Source organism: Nannobrachium achirus, assembly GCF_963921795.1.
Source record: "Nannobrachium achirus genome assembly, chromosome: 16".
NCBI classification, from domain to species: domain Eukaryota; kingdom Metazoa; phylum Chordata; class Actinopteri; order Myctophiformes; family Myctophidae; genus Nannobrachium; species Nannobrachium achirus.
In genome coordinates, this window is record NC_137823.1 from 52118506 (window position 1) to 52139775 (window position 21270).

The 21270-nt window shown below is 43.3% G+C and overlaps 2 protein-coding genes across 2 annotated transcripts in view; both read right to left on the bottom strand.

The window, feature by feature from the left end:
- The window catches only part of cUnh1orf198 (chromosome Un C1orf198 homolog), a 387053-nt gene that overhangs the window by 144370 nt on the left and 221413 nt on the right, over nt 1-21270 (bottom strand). The window lies entirely within an intron of this gene.
- trim67 (tripartite motif containing 67) overlaps nt 4809-21270 on the bottom strand; it is a gene marked incomplete at both ends in the record, with an annotated part of 62701 nt that continues 46239 nt past the window's right edge. Inside the window, 7 exons of the mRNA XM_080744496.1 lie at nt 4809-4856; nt 5942-6104; nt 8606-8784; nt 9799-9923; nt 12671-12809; nt 13817-13971; nt 17150-17303. Of these exons, the coding sequence (XP_080600622.1) occupies nt 4809-4856; nt 5942-6104; nt 8606-8784; nt 9799-9923; nt 12671-12809; nt 13817-13971; nt 17150-17303 (963 nt within the window). The remainder of the gene's footprint in view (nt 4857-5941; nt 6105-8605; nt 8785-9798; nt 9924-12670; nt 12810-13816; nt 13972-17149; nt 17304-21270) is intronic.

The following is a 21270-nucleotide window of genomic DNA, read 5'->3' on the forward strand; positions in this document are numbered from 1 at the left end:
AACTGTTTATGGGTTTAAATCTAGGAGGGGATCCCAAAGGAGAGAGATGTCGATGGATAATTGGCTTTCTGTTTGGCAAAAGTAGATTCACTTTACACTCGTCATTGTTTTGGCAGGGGACTCATTTGTCAATGCGGGTCCAGTATCAGTGTATACAGTATAATCACATTCTGGCTTTGTAATATCTTACTTACTGTATTTCTTGAAAAGGATAAACTTATATGAATCGTTTTATAATTACCCTCAAAAAGAAAAACAATAAGAGACTAAACAGAATCCATGTTGTGCTAATATTGTAACTCATCAAAATACTCAATGGCACAAGACAGTTACTGTACATCATGAATTGTAAATGTCCATCTGGATGTTCACAATTCGAACTTGAACTAAAGAGGTTAAAACAAGAATGTATGAATATGAAGAGGTTTCAGTGACACCTGCCGTCACTTAATTCAAGCCTAGTTGAAAAATGCTGTCAAAAGGAAGCATTAGAATGAATGATAACATTTTTAGAGGCAAAATGCTTGTCATTATACATGGCCACATGAAATGCATTGACTCTGCAGTGCCAAGATCCAAGCAGCAGGGGGGGCCCTGTGGCAAGCTTTCACATTTAAACAGCACTCATTTTTCAAGGACAACAGCTACACTATTTACAAAACAGATTCACTTGTTTCAACGCTTTAATCCATGCTTATCTCACATCATAACTCACATGTCAAGTATCTACAGTTTGTGAATGGACATCATCTTCGTGCACATACAAATCCTGTTAATTTAACTCTGATCATTTCACATTCTCAGAGTAAAATGAACACAGGATTTTGCAGTGTATTGTAAGTGTGGTTACTCACTGCTTTAATGTAAACTATGTTCCTTTCACACTCATCACACTCTCTCTCTCTCTCTCTCTCAGACACACACACACACACACACACACACACACACACACACACACACAACTTTATAGGGAGTATAAATAGTTAAATGTAAACTTCAATGCGATAAATAATTAGATTAAATAGGCTGAGGTTGTTAAAAAAGACTCCATTATCTACTTATTTAAATAATTCAGTTTGATACACTATACACAGGAATGTTAGACACATTTTTTTCCTTCTTTTTTTCCCCTCTTATATATTCCTTCACAGTGGTTTGGTAGTAATCTGGAAAGCTAATGTTTAATTTATACTCCAAAGCACAAGGGTGCTGTACCACAGAGTGTAAATTAGACCTAGGTCCTGCACAAGCTTCCGTATACCTATTTTCTTTATTAAACAACAGCAGTGGGTGTAAAGGTTAAAGCTGCTTAATGTGGTACTGGCATGACTTCTAACATTACTGATACATTTTGAGATTTCAAGGTGCCTCCCAGTGACAGTGAGAGTATGCTTGGATTGTGGAAGAAACAATCAAATGAACATAACACTCTAATTAAAATATTTCAGTCACATGGTGCAAAGTGTATACTGGCAATTCTCTTGAAAATAAAGTTGAGGCTTTTCTATTCTGTTTAACATGTTTTGACATTCAGCTGTCAAGGTGAATATACAGTATTTCTCTTTAATAATATTATAATTATTATATTACTATTTAACCAGTTAAATAAAATTCAACCCAAGCCCTTCAAGGTTTCCCTCATGATAGATCTAGTACCAAAGTCCTGACATTAAAGCCACATGCCCCTGGGTCACAAAGAAATGTTGACATTCAAAAATACCAGTAACTTTTGGAACTGAGTCCAAGCACTCATATGCTTGCAAAGCATAAAGTGATGCTGGAAATGTACAAATGTATCTAAAAATCACACCTAGTGTGAAGGGAGCTGTGCTATTTATGAGTTAATTTCATCAAGCGTCCCGCTAGCCAATCACAGCGTGTCCTACGAGGCTTGGCCAATGGGTTCCTGGGCGTACAACAAACTTTGAGACGTTTTTGCCAAGATGTAGGCCATATATATCTAAGCCAGATGTAGGCCATGCCTCAGTTTAATGACGTGAGATTCGAGGCGCATCGGCTTAAAAGAGCTCTAGATCACTAGACTAGAGATTTTTAGGGATCATGCCAGAACAAGCAAATAAAATGTCCAACATGTCTGCTGAGCAGTCCGACATGGAGATTGACACTCCTCAGGATGAAACACCCAGCTACGGTGTCCCAGATGTCGAGGTTCCTCTCACTGACTCGGAAAGGCTTCCGTGTCAAATCTGTAAAAGGAGCTTTTATCCCAAACTGCTGAAAAACCACAATAGAATCTGCCAGAAGATAACATCCAAGACCAGGACGGTATTTAACTCCAGAGCAATGAGAGCTGAGGGCACACCGATCGCCAACTTCATACCCAGCATACCGCCACCAGAAGGCCCCAAGAAGCCGTCCAACTGGCGCAGGAATCATGAAAAGTTAATTGCCAACATCCGTGCCAAAAAGGACAGTCAGCAGCGTTCCAGTCATGCCTTCGAGTACTACTCGGATAACCGGTACAGTGCTAAGTACTCTGGCCATGTGTACGGTGATGTCCACCTTCAAACCCATCAAACGAACGCCAGAGCCACACAAGAAGCAATCCAACTGGCGCACAACACATGAAAAATGTATTGCCAACATCTGTGCAAAAAGGGACGACAGTCAGCATCATCCTAGTCACGACTCCAAGTACTCTGGAAATGTGTGCTGATGTCAAAGACTGGCCCCCCAAGTCCTCTGACATCATAGTTCAGAACTGATAATGGGTAATGCCGTCAATAGTCTGGCCTCCACGTTCTCCGATAACCAATTCTGCACTAAGTACTCTGCTGGCAACAGGTACTGATGTCATAGACTTGCCTCCAAGTACATTGAAGGTGCACAGATGGTCCTGTGCGAGCCCAGGCCCAGATAGATTGAATCTGGGCCCACCCACCCAGATTGAAACCTTTCCCCACAGTATGAATTCCATGAACTCCTTGGATTCCACCGGGTGTGGTATGTCACGTTCTGGCCTCAATGTGGCAGGCAGCCGCACCTGACCAGTATAATTGACAGATTCTGACATAGTACAGAGTGTATTGTACAACAACAGATACTGCACCATTAATATGCTATTTAAAAGGAGACAGAGTCTAATAATGGCATGGGTTCCCATATGGATGTTAGACTTCATGTTGCCATTCTGTGGCATTCATCTATGATGTGTATGACTCCATGTTCGGCAAGGTTCCAGCCCAATCCAATACCTCCAGTGGCCGCCATTATAAAATTACAGCTACTGTAAATATTTCCAAAACTAAAACATATGAAGGTACTTCCTTGGCCTACTCACAGTGTGCACAAGACATTTGGCAGCTAATTAAACCTGGACAAACAGACAGACGATTTGTAGACCCCTTGCCTCTTACAGAGCCATGCTGTAAAAGGTTTTTGAATGAGAATTTGCCAAGACCCAGGGGTCTCAATGTCAGACTTGGGTACTCCAATAACGAAAGGCTGGGGCTCTGTTTGGTAATATATGAGTCCTTTCAGACTATGATATAAAAAGTCATATCATTGTCAAATGTGAACCCCAAAGCAAAACACAAGACAGTTGGAGGGAACCTTTTCAGTGATCTGTTTGATCTCAACTATACAGCCTGGTGTACCTGGCTATTCAGTGCTATTGATACCTCTTGCCACCCAAAACTCCATAACTCACAACACCAGGTTTCAGACTGATCAGAGATCAGGCTTTCTCTCAGAGAGAAATTAAACATTAACAATAGTAACAACACCATCTTGTTTTACCTACCTCGTACCTGGTGTACACACACCTGAGAGAGAATCAGAGGAAATCAAATTACCACATTGAGCAGTCCCCTCCATCATTCCATCGATGGATCTTTCCCTTCCAGAAAGCACCCCATGACTTTAGACTGTAAACATTGTAGTGGAGGTGTTTCTTCTTTTTTCTGATTGTTCTGTATGATTCAAAGTTTAACAGAAAAATATAAAGTAATCTGAGATGAATAAAATAACAAAAACATAATAATTTCACAGCATACAGTGGTAGCAGTCTGTCAGGGCTCTGAGTTTGAGGGCAGATGTTTTTAGTTTTTTTGTACTTTTAGGACAGAGATGTTTGATCACAAGCTTTGATGATCAGCCCATAGAGCAGGGAACATTAGCAGGGGGAGGATGACGGTCTAGGGTACCATACCATCTTCCCTGTTTGACGGCATTGGGATGGTTTAGCATAGTGGTTCTCAAAGTGGATTCCAGGGACTTTGTGGTCTAAATTGACCCATACAAGTCTGTAACTCTGACAGTGTACAAATGGAACCAAATGAACAGGTTCATTTGGTTCCATTTGTACACTGTCAGAGTTAAGGGGAGACCTTGAAATGTGAATGTTTGAGAAACAGTGGTTTAGCACTAGCAGGGCCAAAGCCCTGCAACCAGTGGTCCATTCTCACACTGTTGGGGGTCACAGCTAGAGTTGTTGGGGTCACAGCTAGAGTGATGAAGGTTGGTATGAGCGAGTAACCCAGAGGAACCCAGTAGACCACTGTTGGAACAAATTCACTGTTTAAGTGACTTTCACAGCCTTATAAGTTCAGTCCCAGTAAGTATATTCCACAACGCTGGCAAAAAATCTAACTTCCATAATCCATTGCTAAGCACATTCCATGTTGAAATATCCAAGACCCAGGGCACCTTGAGGCTGGGAGAAGGGTAAAAGTGGAACCCCGTCTGATATAGGAATGAATGGCTCCATCTTGGGGGAGTGAAGCGAAGCCCCTGTATGATATTGTTCATGTGTAGCCACGGGCCCATCTGAAGGTGGAATGGAGCTCCTACTGTTTCATATTCTTTGGCACCTCCAGGCCAGTCAGTAAGGTGACCTGCGGTAGACAAAACAGAGTTCCGACGAGATCGTCACTTAAAATTACAGAGATATTTGAACTATGAAATCACACTTCTGGCTGCCGCACTGCTGTACTGTTTAGGTGATAACTGGGCTTCCCAAACGTTTCCATGCTGAGGTCCCCCAAATATCAAGAAATCAAGAAAGTCACTCCTCATCACTACTCATACTCCAGCCATACAATGTATGGTATACAAATACCTTATATAGGCTACTATACTGTAGAAACAATAGCAAAATATACATTGTGCAATATCAGTTTGAGTAATCTGTACAGGAATAATAGCTACACTTCCAAGTGCCAACACGCTTATTTATTTTTTATTTATATTTATATATATTATATAGTTTTTTGTTTGTGTTATTTTATTCTTTTTTCTCGCTGTCCATAATAGCCATCCGTCGTGAGCTTATAGATCTAGTTTTAGCTATTTCAGAACATTTAAAACAATGTTTGACATTGTGCCCATTTTTGTTGTTAGTTTTGTTTTGCATGCTTTTTCATTTTCTTTCTAATTGGTCACCTGGTGCCCCCTGGTGGGGGCCAATATGAGGTCTGAAACCGCCATTAAAGGGCCAGTTCACCTCTGGAATAACCAGATCTTATTGTATTGTTGTTTGGGACAAGATCAACACAATACTGAGTTATTTTTTGTGTTCAATCTGTGTTTTGAGATATTTCAGTATTTCAGCATGAATGATGATGCATTTTGCATCATATGAGTCATCATGCTGCATCATATGATGCAAAATGCATCATCATTCATGCTGAAATACTAAAATATCGCAAAACACAGATTGAACACAAAAAATAACTCAGGATTGTGTTGATCGTGTCCCAAACAACAATAAAATAAGATCTGGTTGTCCCAGAGGTGAACTGGCCCTTTAAGGGAATAATGTCTTGTATAAAGAAAGATATGTTACAGTAATCATTCTACACACATAGACCCAATCTAACTTAGCTCAAACACACACACACACACACACACACACACACACACACACACACACACACACACACACACACACACACACACACACACACACACACACACACACCTGTACGTTTCTGTTGAGGCTGACAGCCGGCATGAAGACTCCCTCTAGGTTTTCAAATGCCATGGGTCCATGCTGCTCCTTGTTGATGAAGAAGGTCAGTGTGTGTTTGGTCAAGTCCAGCAGGATGCCCACCGTAGCGCCCTTAGTGATTCCTCCCTCAGCCCTACACACACACACACACACACACACACACACACACACACACACACACACACACACACACACACACACGCACACACACACACACACACACACACACACACGCACAGAGACGGAGAGGATCACTTTGTAATTCCACCATATCAAAGCAGGGACGTGCAGAGAATGTTAGAGATGCAGGGCAGGGGCTGACATTTATAAAAGGGCCTTTTGGTGGAAATATCGAAAATAGCGGACCTCCAAGCTCACAACGTGTCGCGCTGCGGCGCGTTGTTGTGAGCTTGGAGGTCGACTATTTTCGACGCTTGATACCACAATAAACTAAGCATAATCAAGTCAATACTGGAGATGTGGCGTAACAGCATGGATTTCTACACGGAGAGGGCAATTTTCTTTCAACATAAGATGCTGCATTCATGTTCAGGAGAGTTTGAACAAGGCGATTCTCTTGAATGCCGCCTTCAGGTATGGCATGGAACGAGGGCATTTGCATTTCTTTCACCATAGTAAAAACTGCATTCATGGTCTGGAGAGGGCACTTTTTACAGATGGATAAAAGGGCAGCTGCTCAAGCCCCCTTTTAATGTCTATGTGTGCACGTGCCTGTATCAAAGTCATTTCAAAGTTGTTCATGTAAAAAAACACTGCAGAGGGAAAATGAGAAATACTGACAGCTGTCGCAGTTACGCAGTACATTGCGTCACACATACAGACAGTCTGGGAAACAAGAGTTCTAGGTTTCAGCCCGAGCACAACAGACCTAGCCTAGTTAATAAACCAGACCGCACAACACCACCCCCTGGCGGTGTGTGGTAGAGGCTGGCACCGCCAGGCTACAACAGACCCTACTGTATGTTATAATCAGGCTTGGGTCCTGCTTGGACTTCAACTGACTCAGGGCAGGTTCTAACTTTCAGGCTTGTCGAGAACTAATGATTACACCCATTGTAATTCTACCGTTGTGTTCCAGCTTAAGCACGTTGGGTTTCTCCGCAGTGAATAAAATGAGTTACACAAATAATGTTTAAAGTGAAAAAAGGACCAGCATTTATCAGCATTTATTAAGGAGTTCTGTAAACTCACCACTATGGAATGTGAGTGAAACGTAAACTCAAGCCCGTAAGCTATACACGCTAAGAACTGGAAAGGTGGCCACACGGCTTACAAAGAAAACCTTTGTGAAAATCAAAAACAACACGCGAATACATGCACACACACAGTCATAGACATGCATGCATTGATAGTTTCTGCTGCTGTAGTGTGGCAGAGAGACATGCAAGCTATGGTTTGATGTCTTGCACAGTGTGCTCCAGTCCCCGCTGACTTTAGAGTATGAACCCCCAGGGAGTACCACTGTCGCTGTGTGCGAGTGTGTGAGAGCGGATGAGTAAGGCTGAGCAGAGCCACCGAACAAACCTGTGCGTCTGACAGGCTGCCTGCTGGCTGACATGACAACAGTGATTCTCAGCTATTTCTAGCAGCATGGTGCGCAACACAAACAGGCAATTTTAAAATGAAGCAAATATATCGTCGGTGTCGGGTGGAAACCTTGTGTGTCCAAAACTCTTCGTTTTGCATTTATCATTTTAAAAATGATTTAAACTAGTGAAAACAGCCGATCTACAAGCACACAACTCCTCGCACCGCGAGGCGTTGTGTGCTTGTAGATCGTCTGTTTTCACTACTTTTGTGCGACGGCCTTGTATGATGAAGCAGGGCTTTACCTTGCGAAAGAACATAAAAAAATGTGAAACTTGGAGATACGAGGTTTCCACCCGACAACGACGATATATTATGCAAAGCATAAGAATTAATATGAATAAATTGATGAATTGAAGTGAAAGAATTTGATTCAATAATAATTTTCACACACAAGTAATTCACAATTATTCACAACAGCATGAAACTAATCAAGTGTTCACCGTTGTAAAAAGTGATCATTGTTGAGTGTTTTGCTTGCTAGCTACGGTAGCACGAATGCGTTAAGAGCATGCCATTAGCATAAAAATCCCACCCAATGTGAAGTGAGCGGTGCCTTTAATATAGCCTACATGCTCAGAACGTCCAACAAAGCTTGGCCAATGGCAAGCTGTGCGGGGCAGACATACAGACTTGTAGGATGTAGGAGCGGTTAGCACTGCAAAAAAATGAAGGGGTCAACACGTGTTTTGTTTTTAAACAGAATGTTAAAATACAGAAAAAGTGATACATCCCCACATATTTCTGTTTACTCACTGCTGTCCCTACTGGCTCACCTGCCCAGTGACAGCCTAGGCCCCCACTATGAGGACGTAGCACCACCATCCTACTCTCCACTGTCAAAGCCCCCGGTTGACAGGCACCTCCCCATGGGGCGCAAAGAGTGGCCTCCCCTTCCCCAAACACGGCCAATTGTACTCGCATGGACACTCGGCCAAGCCGGAGGCAACACAGAGGATTCGGTACGTACAATCTATAGTCATCTGCATGTGCAAGTGTGTACAGCTGTGCACATTTGTTACCAACCTGTTGGTGTGGGAGTTGTTGTGCATGAACCAGGAGCGGTTGTTGTCGACGTACATGGCCCAGGCCTTGTCGTCTTTCCCCAGCATCATGTCCTTCATGGTGTTGATGCGTGCCACGCCAAACGCAGGGTCCGGGTGGTTGTCATAGCGGTCGATGTTCACCTCCCAGTAGTGGACTCCCTGGGGAACAAGGAGGAGGACACAGGACATCCAGGATGAGTGAACGTCGCATTGCAAGCAGGGGTCATCGTCATGTTGGCTTGTGATGGACATTTTTGTCAAAATTACAGTTTGCCACGGACATAGAAGATGGTAATAATAATATTACCATAAACACAAAAAGAAATAGCCCTGAACGACCATAACAGGTCTGTAATTCTGACCCTTACGGGTCCATTTGGTTCCATTTGTACACTCTCAGAGTTATGGGGGTCCTTGTAAATAAAAAGTTTGAGTACCACTGGTACTAGTGGACTCCTAATGTGACATATTGTCATTGCGACCGTTAGGTCGCAGTTACTACCAAAACCTCCACCGGCTGTCTGTCAGTCTGTCCGTCAGTCTGTCCGTCACGTCACACTTTTCCCCAACTCATATCTCCGCCACCGTTACCCCAATCCATGCCAAACTTGCACACACACTCCTTGCCTGCCAATCAACAACCTCCACCCCCGGAGCTCCAGGGACCCCCAGGGACCCCCTATCTGTCCCATATAGCACCACCATCAGGCCCATTTTTTCAAACACATTTTTGGACACTGCTCCTACAGATTTTGCCCTAAAATCACGCAAATCGGTACACAGTATGTCTACACTCATGTCATCAACATGGATCTGTCCCATATAGCGCCACCATCAGGCCGATTTTTTCAAAAACATTTTTGGACACTGCTCCGACAGATTTTGCCCTAAAATCACGCAAATCGGTACACAGTATGTCTACACTCATGTCATCAACATGGATCCGTCCCATATAGCGCCACCATCTGGCTGATTTTTTCAAACACATTTTTGGACACTGCTCCTACACATTTTGCGCTAAAATCACGCTGCGACCTGACGGTCGCTTATCTCCCGATTAGGGAGTCTTACTGGTAGTAAATCAGTGTCATACATATTCTGATCAAAATAACATGTTTGTCTGTGTATGGACACATTGGTGACGTGGGTTTTGTGTCCTGATGGCTTCTTTACCTTGGAGAAAGCAGCAGTCCCCAATACCACGCGATCGTCGTAGCTGTTACAGCTGACCGTCTGGTTCTCGTTGGACAAGACGATGTCCCGGTGCGCAGATGTGGGGTCAAACGTGAACCACGCCACTGTGGAGGGCGGACAAAAAAAGTTAATGCTTTAGCATTGTGAAGAACAAAGCCAATTCAATCAAATCAGCTTGTTGATGTACTCATGTATTACCTTGTTTATTTTAAGTCGCTCTGGATTAAGAGCGTCTGCTAAATTGTACATTTGTCCTAAAGCACTATATATACTTTGTCATAAGATGAACAGCGGAAATAGCCAATCTACAAGCTCACAACGCATCCCATCACTATAAACACACATTACTACTCTGCAGACCTGCAATGCAAGGGATTTTATTTATGTATGCAATATATAACACATGGAAGCAAGACATGATATGCAAAATAAGACGTCTTGCATACATTTATGCCCCAAGCTTTGATGACTTCATAGATTATATTGAAAAAAGCTTCACGGGATGCGAAGCTCATAAAAAGCACCGCTCACTACACACCGGGTGTGATTTTTAATGAATACTGGGGATATGCTGTGTAAAGATGTACTGTAAGTGCTTCATCAGCTAGATCTAACCATGTGGAGGGCCACAGCATGGGAGGTGACACATAAAATATTTACACACCCTCATAATCTCTCGTTTCACACACATGCACACACACACACTGATACCACCCTTATATCTTCATCTACAAATCTGTGTCAAGAAGACTGTTCAGACATTTTGCAACAGCACCTTTTTCCCATTTGCTTTTTGCAAATGGAAAATGTGATGTGAGCTGGCTGTGTTAGCTCATGTTAAACTTGAACTATATGTTTCTATGGGTAAACATAAGGCCACAGCTAACTCACAACATCATTTCACCGTATAGCTGTACGCTGGGGGAGAGAGAGAGAACATAACAGTTATCAGTCAGAAAACAGACTGCTGCCATTGTAGTGAATGCACTTGGATGACAAAGGGTGTGTGTGTGTGCGTGCGTATGTGTGTTTGTGTGTTGTGTGTGTGTGTGTGTGTGTGTGTGTGTGTGTGTGTGTGTGTGTGTGTGTGTGTGTGTGTGTGTGTGTGTGTGTGTGTGTGTGTGTGTGTGTGTGTGTGTGTGTGTGTGTGTGTGTGTGCGTGCGTGTGTGTGTGTGTGTGTGCATGCTCGTGCGTCATGCGGAGGTGGTTTAGGGTAGACTCTCTCTCTCTCTCTCTCTCTCTCTCTCTCTCTCTCTCTCTCTCTCTCTCTCTCTCTCTCTCTCTCTCTCTCTCTCTTTCTCTCTCTCTCTGCCTCCCACTCCTCCCCCTGGATTTGCCATTGTCTCTTCTTTTTATTCCATCCTTCATTTTCCCCTTATCTTCCCCTCTCTTCTTTTCATCTCTTCCTCCCCTCTTTCTTCCTCTCTCAGTCTCCCTCACAACCCCCACCCCCACCCCTCACATGAAACGACATCCATCAACCAGTCTGTCTGTCTGTCTGTCTGTCTGTCTGTCTGTCCTCAGCCGGCCATAAATATTTTGTCAGACAAACCTCTGCCCTCTGTGTCCCCTCACAGCCTGTAAAAGAAAGGCCTTTTTTTTGCCAAAACTAAATAAAGAAACTGAAGTCAGTGCTTTTGAAAATGATATCTCCCTTAAGACCACACAGCTGAGCCATTTGCATATCGTCACTGTCCGGCAGAAAACTCGTATCTCCAAGTTTTTTTGTTGTAAATTAAAGCCCTGCCTCATCATATAAGACTGGCACTGCCCAGCCGCCATCCCACCGCTGCCACTAATGTAGTGTAGGCCGCGAGGCAAACCCGGGAGGCGAACCCGGGCCGCTACTATTACAAGGCGCATACGTTACCAGTCTACTAAAGAGCCAGGCTTGATAACGGACAGCAAAGCAGCACTCTAGGGGCTACACTAGCAGATCTACAAACACACAATGCCTCGCGGTGCGAGGCGTTGTGCGCTTGTAGATCGGCTATTTTCACTAGTTTAAATAATTTTGAAAATGATGAATACAAAACGAATGGTTTCGGACATACAAGGTTTTCCCGACAACGATATTATTTCTCAGGTTAACTGAACACACGCATGTCCGCGCACTACTACAACTACCACTACTACAACTACTACTACAACCACTACTACTACTACTACTACAACCAGTAAGACTCCCTAATCGGGAGATAAGCGACCGTAGGTCACTTATCTCCACAAATAGAGCAAAAATTTGTTTTTCCAAAATCTTCCTGAGCATGTTGATGACATGAGTGTAGACATACTGTGTAGTGATTTTCGTGATTTTAGGGCAAAATCTGAATCGGCCTCATGGTGGCGCTAGAGGGCCATGTGAGAAATGAGGGGTGGGGTCTCCGCTCCGCCAAGGCGGACGAATAGGTACCGGCCCCGGCTCTCCCGGTCGCTCCTAGCCCGAGTTACGGCATTTTATGTGAGCTGCAGTGGCAGGGGGTCCTCCACTGGGGGCGCCACCACTTTTGCATCCGTTCTGGAGCACCAGGAGTGGGTGGTCCCCGGGAATGCCCCGTGAGCAGCCCCGTTGGGGTGGTCATTTGGTAATTTTTGCACATGTGCTCATTTTTTACACTTGGGGGTCCCCGAGGGAGCTGGGGGTCCCTGGTCCCTGTGTGTGCAAAATCTGGCATGGATCGGGGCAACGGTTGCGGAGATATGAGCAGGGCAAATGTGTGACGTGTGACGTGTGTGACGGACGGACGGACGGACAGACGGACACCTCGAGCAGCTTTCTGTAGTAAGTGCGACCTACGGTCGCAACTACTACCACTACTACTACTGCTTGTGCTGCTGTGGTGAACGTACCGTCAGAGGTCCTCAGCACCACTGTCTTGCTGTACGGTCCTACACCGTGGGCGTTGTAGACCTTGACCCTGGCATTGTAGGAGCTGTTGAAGTGGAGCCCGTCCACCGTGCACACTGTCTCCTTCCCTACGTACACCTCCTGGGACGCACACACACACACGTAAAAGCACACACACATTCTTATGTGACATTATGACAAATGCAAGTCATATACAGTATAATACGGTGTCACACCCGCACACACAGGCATTTTAATTGACAGTATAAGACAATGCATGTCACATTCAATACACAATGTCTCACACACAGGGTGTGTGCACGCATGCACACACACACACACGCACGCACGCAGACACACACACCTACACACACACACCTACACACACACACACACACACACACACACACACACACACACACACACACACACACACACACACACACACACACACACACACACACACACACACACACACACACACACACACACACACGACACATTCAGGTCACATACCTACAGCTGTTGACACACACACCACACATATAAAACATATAAAACAAACCACAACAAATGCAGGTCAGGCACTTACAGACATCTACATACAATGCTGACATGTACATAAACCCCCCCCCCCCCCCCCCCCCCCCTCTCTCTCTCTCACACACAACATAGATCAAAACATGACAAATACAGGTCAAGCACTTACACTTGCGCATACATGTAAACGTAATTCAATGCTGTTACGTACATACCCCCCACACATAATACAAACACGCACGCACGCACACACACACACACACACACACACACACACACACACACACACACACACACACACACACACACACACACACACACACACACACACACACACACACACACACACACACACACAGGGCCATCTGCTGTTAGTTAGAGCACAGTGGCATATGGATTATGAATAATAAAGCTGAAGCAGGAAGGGGAGGGCTCTGCTGTCTGTAGGAAAGACCTGGATCTAGCATTACATTACACTCTTATTAGTGTGCATTACATCTATAATCTGACTCTGTGTGTGTGTGTGTGTGTGTGTGCGTGCGTGCGTGCGTGCGTGCGTGCGTGCGTGTGTGTGTGTGTGTGTGTGTGCATGTAAGTGTGTAACTGACCCTGTACTGTCCTCCATTGCCGTCATCCAGCTCCAGTACGTAGCCCTCAATGGGGATGCTGGGAGGTGAAGTGACCCTCCAGGCAAGCGTGGCGCTGTTGTTCCTGGTGCAGCACTTCTCAAGCTGCAGAAGAGGAGCCATCGGCACCGAGGGACCTGTCTCCACTGGATGGATGGATGGATGGATGGATGGATGGATGGATGGATGGATGGATGGAAGAATGAATGAATGAATGAATGAATGAATGAATGAATGAATGAATGAATGAATGAAAGAAATATAGATCAGATAGATGGATGAATGTTGTGATAAGAGATTAAAAAAATGTTAAATGGGGGGGATCAAAAGAAAGAGAAAAAAAGAATGTCAGTTGAAAATAGAGAGAGATGAAGACACACAGCGAGATATAAACCAGGGAAACATTAAGTTAACTGCTTGTCTTTAAGCATCTGAAAGGATGTGTTTATGCGTTTGGTTGGAGATATAATCAAGAGTATTGAGTGCATCTTGGACTCAACAGCAGTGGCACAGAATAGTCAGCAATTAGAGCTGACATAAAACAAACGACAACACAATAAGGCACAACACAAAGAAGTGGAGGGCTGGTGTTTGGGTGGTGCGAAGTCAGTTGCATCACTTCATTTTCCGACTCCAGTGTCCATAACATAACGGTCAAAAACACAGGGGTAGTGAGGAGAGATAAAGGGGGGTGGCAGACACTGACGTGAGGGGCTGGGTTTAGAGAATAGGAGAGAGAGAGGGCTGTAGGCTTGAGGTGGACGTGGAAAGAAAAGGGGTGTTCTCACATATCTCCGACCATGATGTCATTTCTTGGAAAACCTCTGTAGCCAATGTGGCTCGTTGATTCTCGTGCATAACAGAAAAGAGAAGACGCTGCGTTGTTTGGAAAACAGGAAATTGCTCGGCACCGAGTGTCACGCTGTGAGCTTGTAGATCTGATATTTTAGAAAAATCTTGAAAAGCCTTTAAATATTTTCGACCCGATTCTATAAATGCCTTCTAAATCCTTCTAGGGCTTTTGAAAACCGCATGTTTCTATGCCAGTGGTGCTCAAACCTTTTCATGTCAAGGACCCCCAAAATGATATGTATTTGGCCACGGACCCCTGTTCTAGGAAGCCCCAGAAGCAAAATTTGAGTTAAAATGTTTTGCTTTAGAAATACACATATTCAAAGATCTACAAGCTTGCAGCGCTGCGAGCTTGTATATCTGCTTTTTTCAATTGCTAAAGCATAAAATAAAAGGTTAAGGTATTTTAAACTGTCTTTATCTGGAAGCATTTCTGCAGAGGTTTCATTCATCAGGTGGGGGCGCTGGAGAGGAGAGCTGAGTCAAGGTCAGGGAACCATGCAAAGGGGAAATAAACGGGTGGGTTTGTTGTGAATAGTAGTAGTGTCTCTGAAATACCTCCCGGGAGCACTCTTTCTGTCTCGGTCTCAGCCTCAACACCTGCCGCCTGCATTTGTTTCAATAATGGAGTCTCCTGCACATCTGGAAATAATAGTTTGGATAGCATGTTGGCTGGTCTTTTTCTTCTTCTGTTTTTTGTTCCTTTTTACTTCTTTTAATACAGGAAGTGAGACCAAAGGAATTTGTATGACATTGAATAGAATGGAAACAGTTTAAGGTGTAGTGAGTGCAATATATACGTTCTTATAGCCTATTTGATCATTCTTCTGTCTTAAAAAAACGATATAAAGTGTATTGGGACCAAGATGGAGATAACATACAAGTTTGACCCCACTTGGCAGGCATTTCACTTATAGTTTTCTGTCAGTGAGCCAACTACTCCAACGCAATATAACAAACTGCACGCCAGAAAACCAGCACTACCCACAACCCTCAAGACACATGCATGGCTACAATGCTTCTGAATTCTGAGGCAGATGTGTCTGCTCTGCACAAGCAGTGATCTGATCAATTTTTGTGCACAAGGATGGTGCCTCCACCACCTGGCAGGCTAACCAGCCTCCAACTTGCTCCACTAAAAGCGACTTCACCCTACAAGAAGCTAGGAACGGAGATGGAAGATTCGTACAGATGGGTTTGATGTTTTCACTGCTCGTACCGGGTTCAGAGAACAAAGTGGAGTGACGATCAAAAGTGCCAGCTTCTGAAGACACAAGATTAGCTTCACTGAGGGCTGCGACTTAGAAGCAACCAGTCACATGACCACATTTCACAATACAGCTATAGTTCTCAACGTTGGTTTTCTGGACCCAGACTACTACTGCTTCCACTGCAATTAGTCCCCGATGATTAGTAGAATGGAAACCAGCAGTTCTACAGGGCTGATGCAAAAAGAAAACTTTAAAATGGCCTTTTGTCACCCCACACAGGTTTCAGAACTTAACTGAGACACCTGTCAAGACATTGTTGTAGTATAGAAAATAGATAGTTACCAGAGAATAGCATTCAACAGTAAAGACCAGCGTCACTCGGAAAGGATGCGGTGCAAAATGTTAAATGCTGTATGTGGTGAGCAGGTTGACATTGTCGCGGGATAGGTTTTTGATTGCAGGAGGATGCTTGCCAATATTGTCTTCATGTGGAATAACTCCATTTGTGTCGCTTATCTCATTGCTTTGCAAATCCTTATAGTGACAAGACTCCGAACTATTATAGAAAATAACAGATATAAATTGGTTTATTGGGGGTTTTCTTTTTTCTTGGGATTTGCCAAATTGAGGCCAGGCTGAGAGAAGCTCGCGGATAAAAGGGGACACATATCGCCCCACCCCCAGAGATGGGGTGTGGAAATGAGCTGTGTAAAATGCTAATTGCCATCGTACATATTTAGTATACATTAAGAATCCATCTGGGGATTCTCTGCCATGGCAGTGGAATGCATGTACACAATGGAGGCTTTGTTTACTCAAGCATGTTAACCGGTTGCCGGGTAGGAGAGACCAATGCATAATAAAACAGATGTTTATAACCTTGTGCGATTCGAGCAAAAAAAAATGCAATATCCCGCTCTGCTGATGCTGCAGCCTTCCACAACATGCTGTAAAAGCAGTTTTTTAAATATTTATTACCGGTATTTCAGAAAATGTCAATAAATGATATATCCGTTTTAGTCCTTGTATGTGTACTGTATAGGGTGTGCCAAATGTAGTTCTAAGAGCGGCCATTTCTTGGGTAAACAGCCTTACACAGGTGTTCTGATTAGACTATAGCATTAGTTCTATGCAATCAAACAATTGAAACACCTGTGTTTTTACCCAAGAAATGTCCGCTAAGGACTACAATGACGTAGCCGCTGGCACACACTATATCCACACACTCCAGTGTGTGAGTGCGTGTCTTCACCTTTGCTCTGGCAGAAGTCCAGTTGCAGGATGGTCTGCAGCAGAGAGTCAGTGTTGAGGGTGAGGTCATAATCGGGGCCAACTTTGGGCTCCAGGGCTCCTTTCACCCACTGGTCCTGAGATGATGTCACCCGCTTGATCAGGGCATCCGAGATCTACACGCACGCACACGCACGCACGCACGCACACGCACACACACACACACACACACACAAACACACAGCATAACGTTGTTGTTGGGTGGAAACCATGTTAATTTGTATTTATCATTTAAAAAATGATTTAAGCTAGTGAAAATAGCCGATCTACAAGCACACAACGCCTCGCACCGCAAGGCGTTGTGTGCTTGTACTGTAGATCTGCTATTTTCACTAGTTTTGTGCAACCATCTTGTATGATGAAGCAGGGCTTTACTTTACGAAAAAAGCGTACCAATTTGAAACTTGGAGATACAAGGTTTCTGCCCGACAGTGACGATAAGAGGGTCAACAGAACATCCACGGTGAGGGAATCAATTCACAACAAACGCACACAAACACAGATGCAGACACAAAAACAGACGCTGGAAAGTGTGTACACCCACCCACCCACACATGCACGCAAACACAAACAATGAAAGACAAACACACAAGCACTCAAGGGAAATGAGAGCAGCTGCCTCTAATATCTATATCCAAATATCCTCGCCTGCATGGGCCCTCCCTGCTACACTCCTTGCAAAGCAGAATAATAATGTTTCTCTCATGGCTCTGTTCCATTAACCGTCTATTACTTCATTGTGCCTGACAAGTGAAATGAGGCACATATTAGGCTCAGTTAAAATATTTAAGCACAGGAATTAGACCCCGGCCTGTAGTATGAGCTGCTACAGTATGTCCCGGGAAAATCTGAGCGAACACATTACACTAGATTACAGTCAAACTCTCCCAGGGAACATGGGAGCAATTACAACCTGGAGCCCGCACATGCAGCCAGTACTAGGGATGAGACGATATGACGATTAAGCCCTTTGCACACAGGACAGTTGCGTTTTTTTCGTTTGCAGCATGAATAAATTGCATTGGATTTGGTGTGCAATGCTGTGCGGAATCGGCGCTGCGGATCCCAAAAGGAGTCATAAAAGGAGTGATGAGTTTTTAACCGCATGCGACAAGACGCACGAATCGAACTGGGTTCGATCGAGAAAAAAACGCACGGCCGCAGCCACTCGTCGCACGGCTAATTCGGATCCGGTGTGCATGAGGTCGTAGAGAATCATTGTTTTCTTTTTAAAAAATGAAATTGTCAGTTTTATCCGTGCGGATAAACGCGCCTGTGTGCAAAGGGCTTTATTGTGACAAAAGAAAGTGATTTACGATATTATAATGAAAATCCATTATCCTGGGGTGGAACATTTGCCAAAAAATAGCCAATCTACAAGCTCACAACGTTGTGAGCTTGTAGATCAGCTATTTTTTGACAAAGACATTTGATAGAGAGTGAAAAAAAGACTGTATCAAGTACGTATATTATAAGTACCTTTTACCAAAACGTTTAAGTGGTACCGGATATGCAGCTTGGGCGAATAAAAGGTGAATTGATCCCAGTGCATGACAGAGGAGGATATCACGATGAATTAAATCTCCACGATACAATTATCGTGAGTGTTTTTTATCACGATAAACGATAATATCGAGCATCGTACCATCCCTAGCAGCCAGTGAAGGAAAGTAACTATCGGTAAGTAGATTTACTTGCAGGTACTGCACTTTACTTGAGCACCACTACATCTCAGAGGTAAATATTGTACTTTTTACTCTTTTACTTCAAAGATTTGACAGCTAGCTTAGATCATTTAAACAAAACATACATTAACGGATTTATGATGTATCACTATAGCTACCCAGCAGCACACAAAGCAACTCAAATCAGTCCCAGCTGCATAATTTAAGTGATGAACACATTAAATTAATGCGTTACTAATTACAATGCAATAATATACTGCTGCTTCTTAAGCTTGCATCTTTAGAAGAGAACTTGCTTTATCTCTTCAAGTGGATTTAAGAGGCATTTAATAGATGTTTAAATTCATCTAAGTTTCTTTTCAACTAATGTTGTGCCAGTTACCAATGTGTGTACTGCAGTCTAAATTTGAGTTGCGGCTGTTTTTGAATAAAGAATAAAGCAGTCATTCAGAATGGTACGTCCTACTTCATATTGTATTTTCTGATGTGTTGAACTGACAACTGAAGGGTTAACTTTTTTTAGGCTGCAGAGGAGTTGGGTGTCAGCAGCTATGAGCAACTATATAATCGATATTTCATAAAATATTCATCTGAGATGGTGCGTGCGTGCGTGTGTGTGTATGTGTGTGTGTGTGTGTGCGTGCGTGCGTGCATTGTGTGCGTGTGTGCGTCCTCCCACGTGCATCCCAAAGGACGCTCTTTCTTCTCCATTTCATCTCGTCCCCTGACTCTTTCTCTCTCTCTCTCTTTCCTTCTCTACTCCTCTGTGTGGCTCTATCTCCTTCTTCAAAGATCAGAGACATAAAACATCAACAGAGAGCAGAGACATTTATCTCCCCTGTCCCTTCAACTCACTGTGCATCTAACTTCCGTGGCCTTGATAATTGACGGGTGAGTGAGCTGAAAAAGAGTAATGTTCCCTTAGTGCGGTGATTCCCGAAACGGTTAACTCGAGACCCAAAAGAGAAATGTTATGTCTCTCCGGGACCCAAACTATATTGAAAGTAGCTGATCTACAAGACGGGCTCAGATATAAAGTTCCATTTCATTCTGAGCGTTCAGAATAAAATTTAACTTTTAATCTGAGCCCGTCTTGTATTTTCCACTCATGTGGATCCTTGAATTCAGTTGTACCTAGAGCTAAGCACCTACAACCCAAATCAGTGGCAGCAATCAGAGGAAGCGCACCTGTTCTCGTCTCCTAGCCGATCTACAAGCTCAGTTGCAAACTATTGTTGATGTTATTGATGAAATTGGAAAATATTTGAGTGGTTTATACCCCTAGGGGGTCCTCAGAGTTACTACAGGGGGGCCGCCAAATCTTTGCGTGATAGGATCATGTTTTTTACATTAACCATTTGAACCCAGTCCCTAGCATCCCTATTCTGTGGAACATTAGCCAAAAATAGCAGATCTACAAGCTTACAACGCCTCGATCAACTATTTTTGGCAAAGAGGTTTGTTATGGGAAAAGACATTACTCCAACATGATGACAGTGTTGTCAAGCTGTCAAGAAATCTATGAACATTTTGAATCTGCAACACAATTTTATACAATATGTAGTGGGGGTCCCTGCTTTATCTCTCTCTCAGCTAAGGGGTCCTTGGCCTGAAAACGTTGAAGACCCCTGATTTAGACCTTTGAAGAATAAGGATTCTTAGATATAAATCCTTGAGATGCTTCTTCCTCCACACCTAGAGTAACACTTAATGAGTGAATATCTCATTAGCGGATATTCAAATCAGAGGACAATATGCATTATATTAAACTCCTTAATCAAACAATTGTAATATTGAAAACATACCCTTCTTCTCCCACTTGCCATTTTAAACATGAAGACAACTATACTCCAGAGAACCTTTAGCAATATTATTGGTCAGGGTACTAAAGTATCGTTAGATTTTCAATAGGAATTCAATTTAAAAAAATCATTTTTCTCTCAATTTTCTAATTTTCTAGCTCCCCATAAAATCAAATATTGGTTCATTTTTCCAATTTTCTAGCTTGCAAAAAAATCAGGAAAATGCTTCAATTTTTTAAATGTGTGATTCATATTTGTCATTATTTGATTTGGAACCGACAAAGGAAAAACATCTTTAAAAAAGTTATTTTTCATTTTTTTACCCCATTACAACAATCAAAAAATGGGCCAATTTTTCCAATTTTCTAGCCCACAAAAAAATCAGGAAAATGCTTAAAATTTGCTCAATTTTTTGAATGTGTGATTCATATTTTGGCATTATTTGATTTGGAACCGACAAACAAAAAATAGGCCAATTATTCAATTTTCAAGTCCAGGAAAGAAATCGTCATCATGAATGTCACGTGACCACGTGTCAAGTCACATGGTACACAACTTCAAAATAAAAGCTGTAGGCTAGTCTAACATCCAACAAG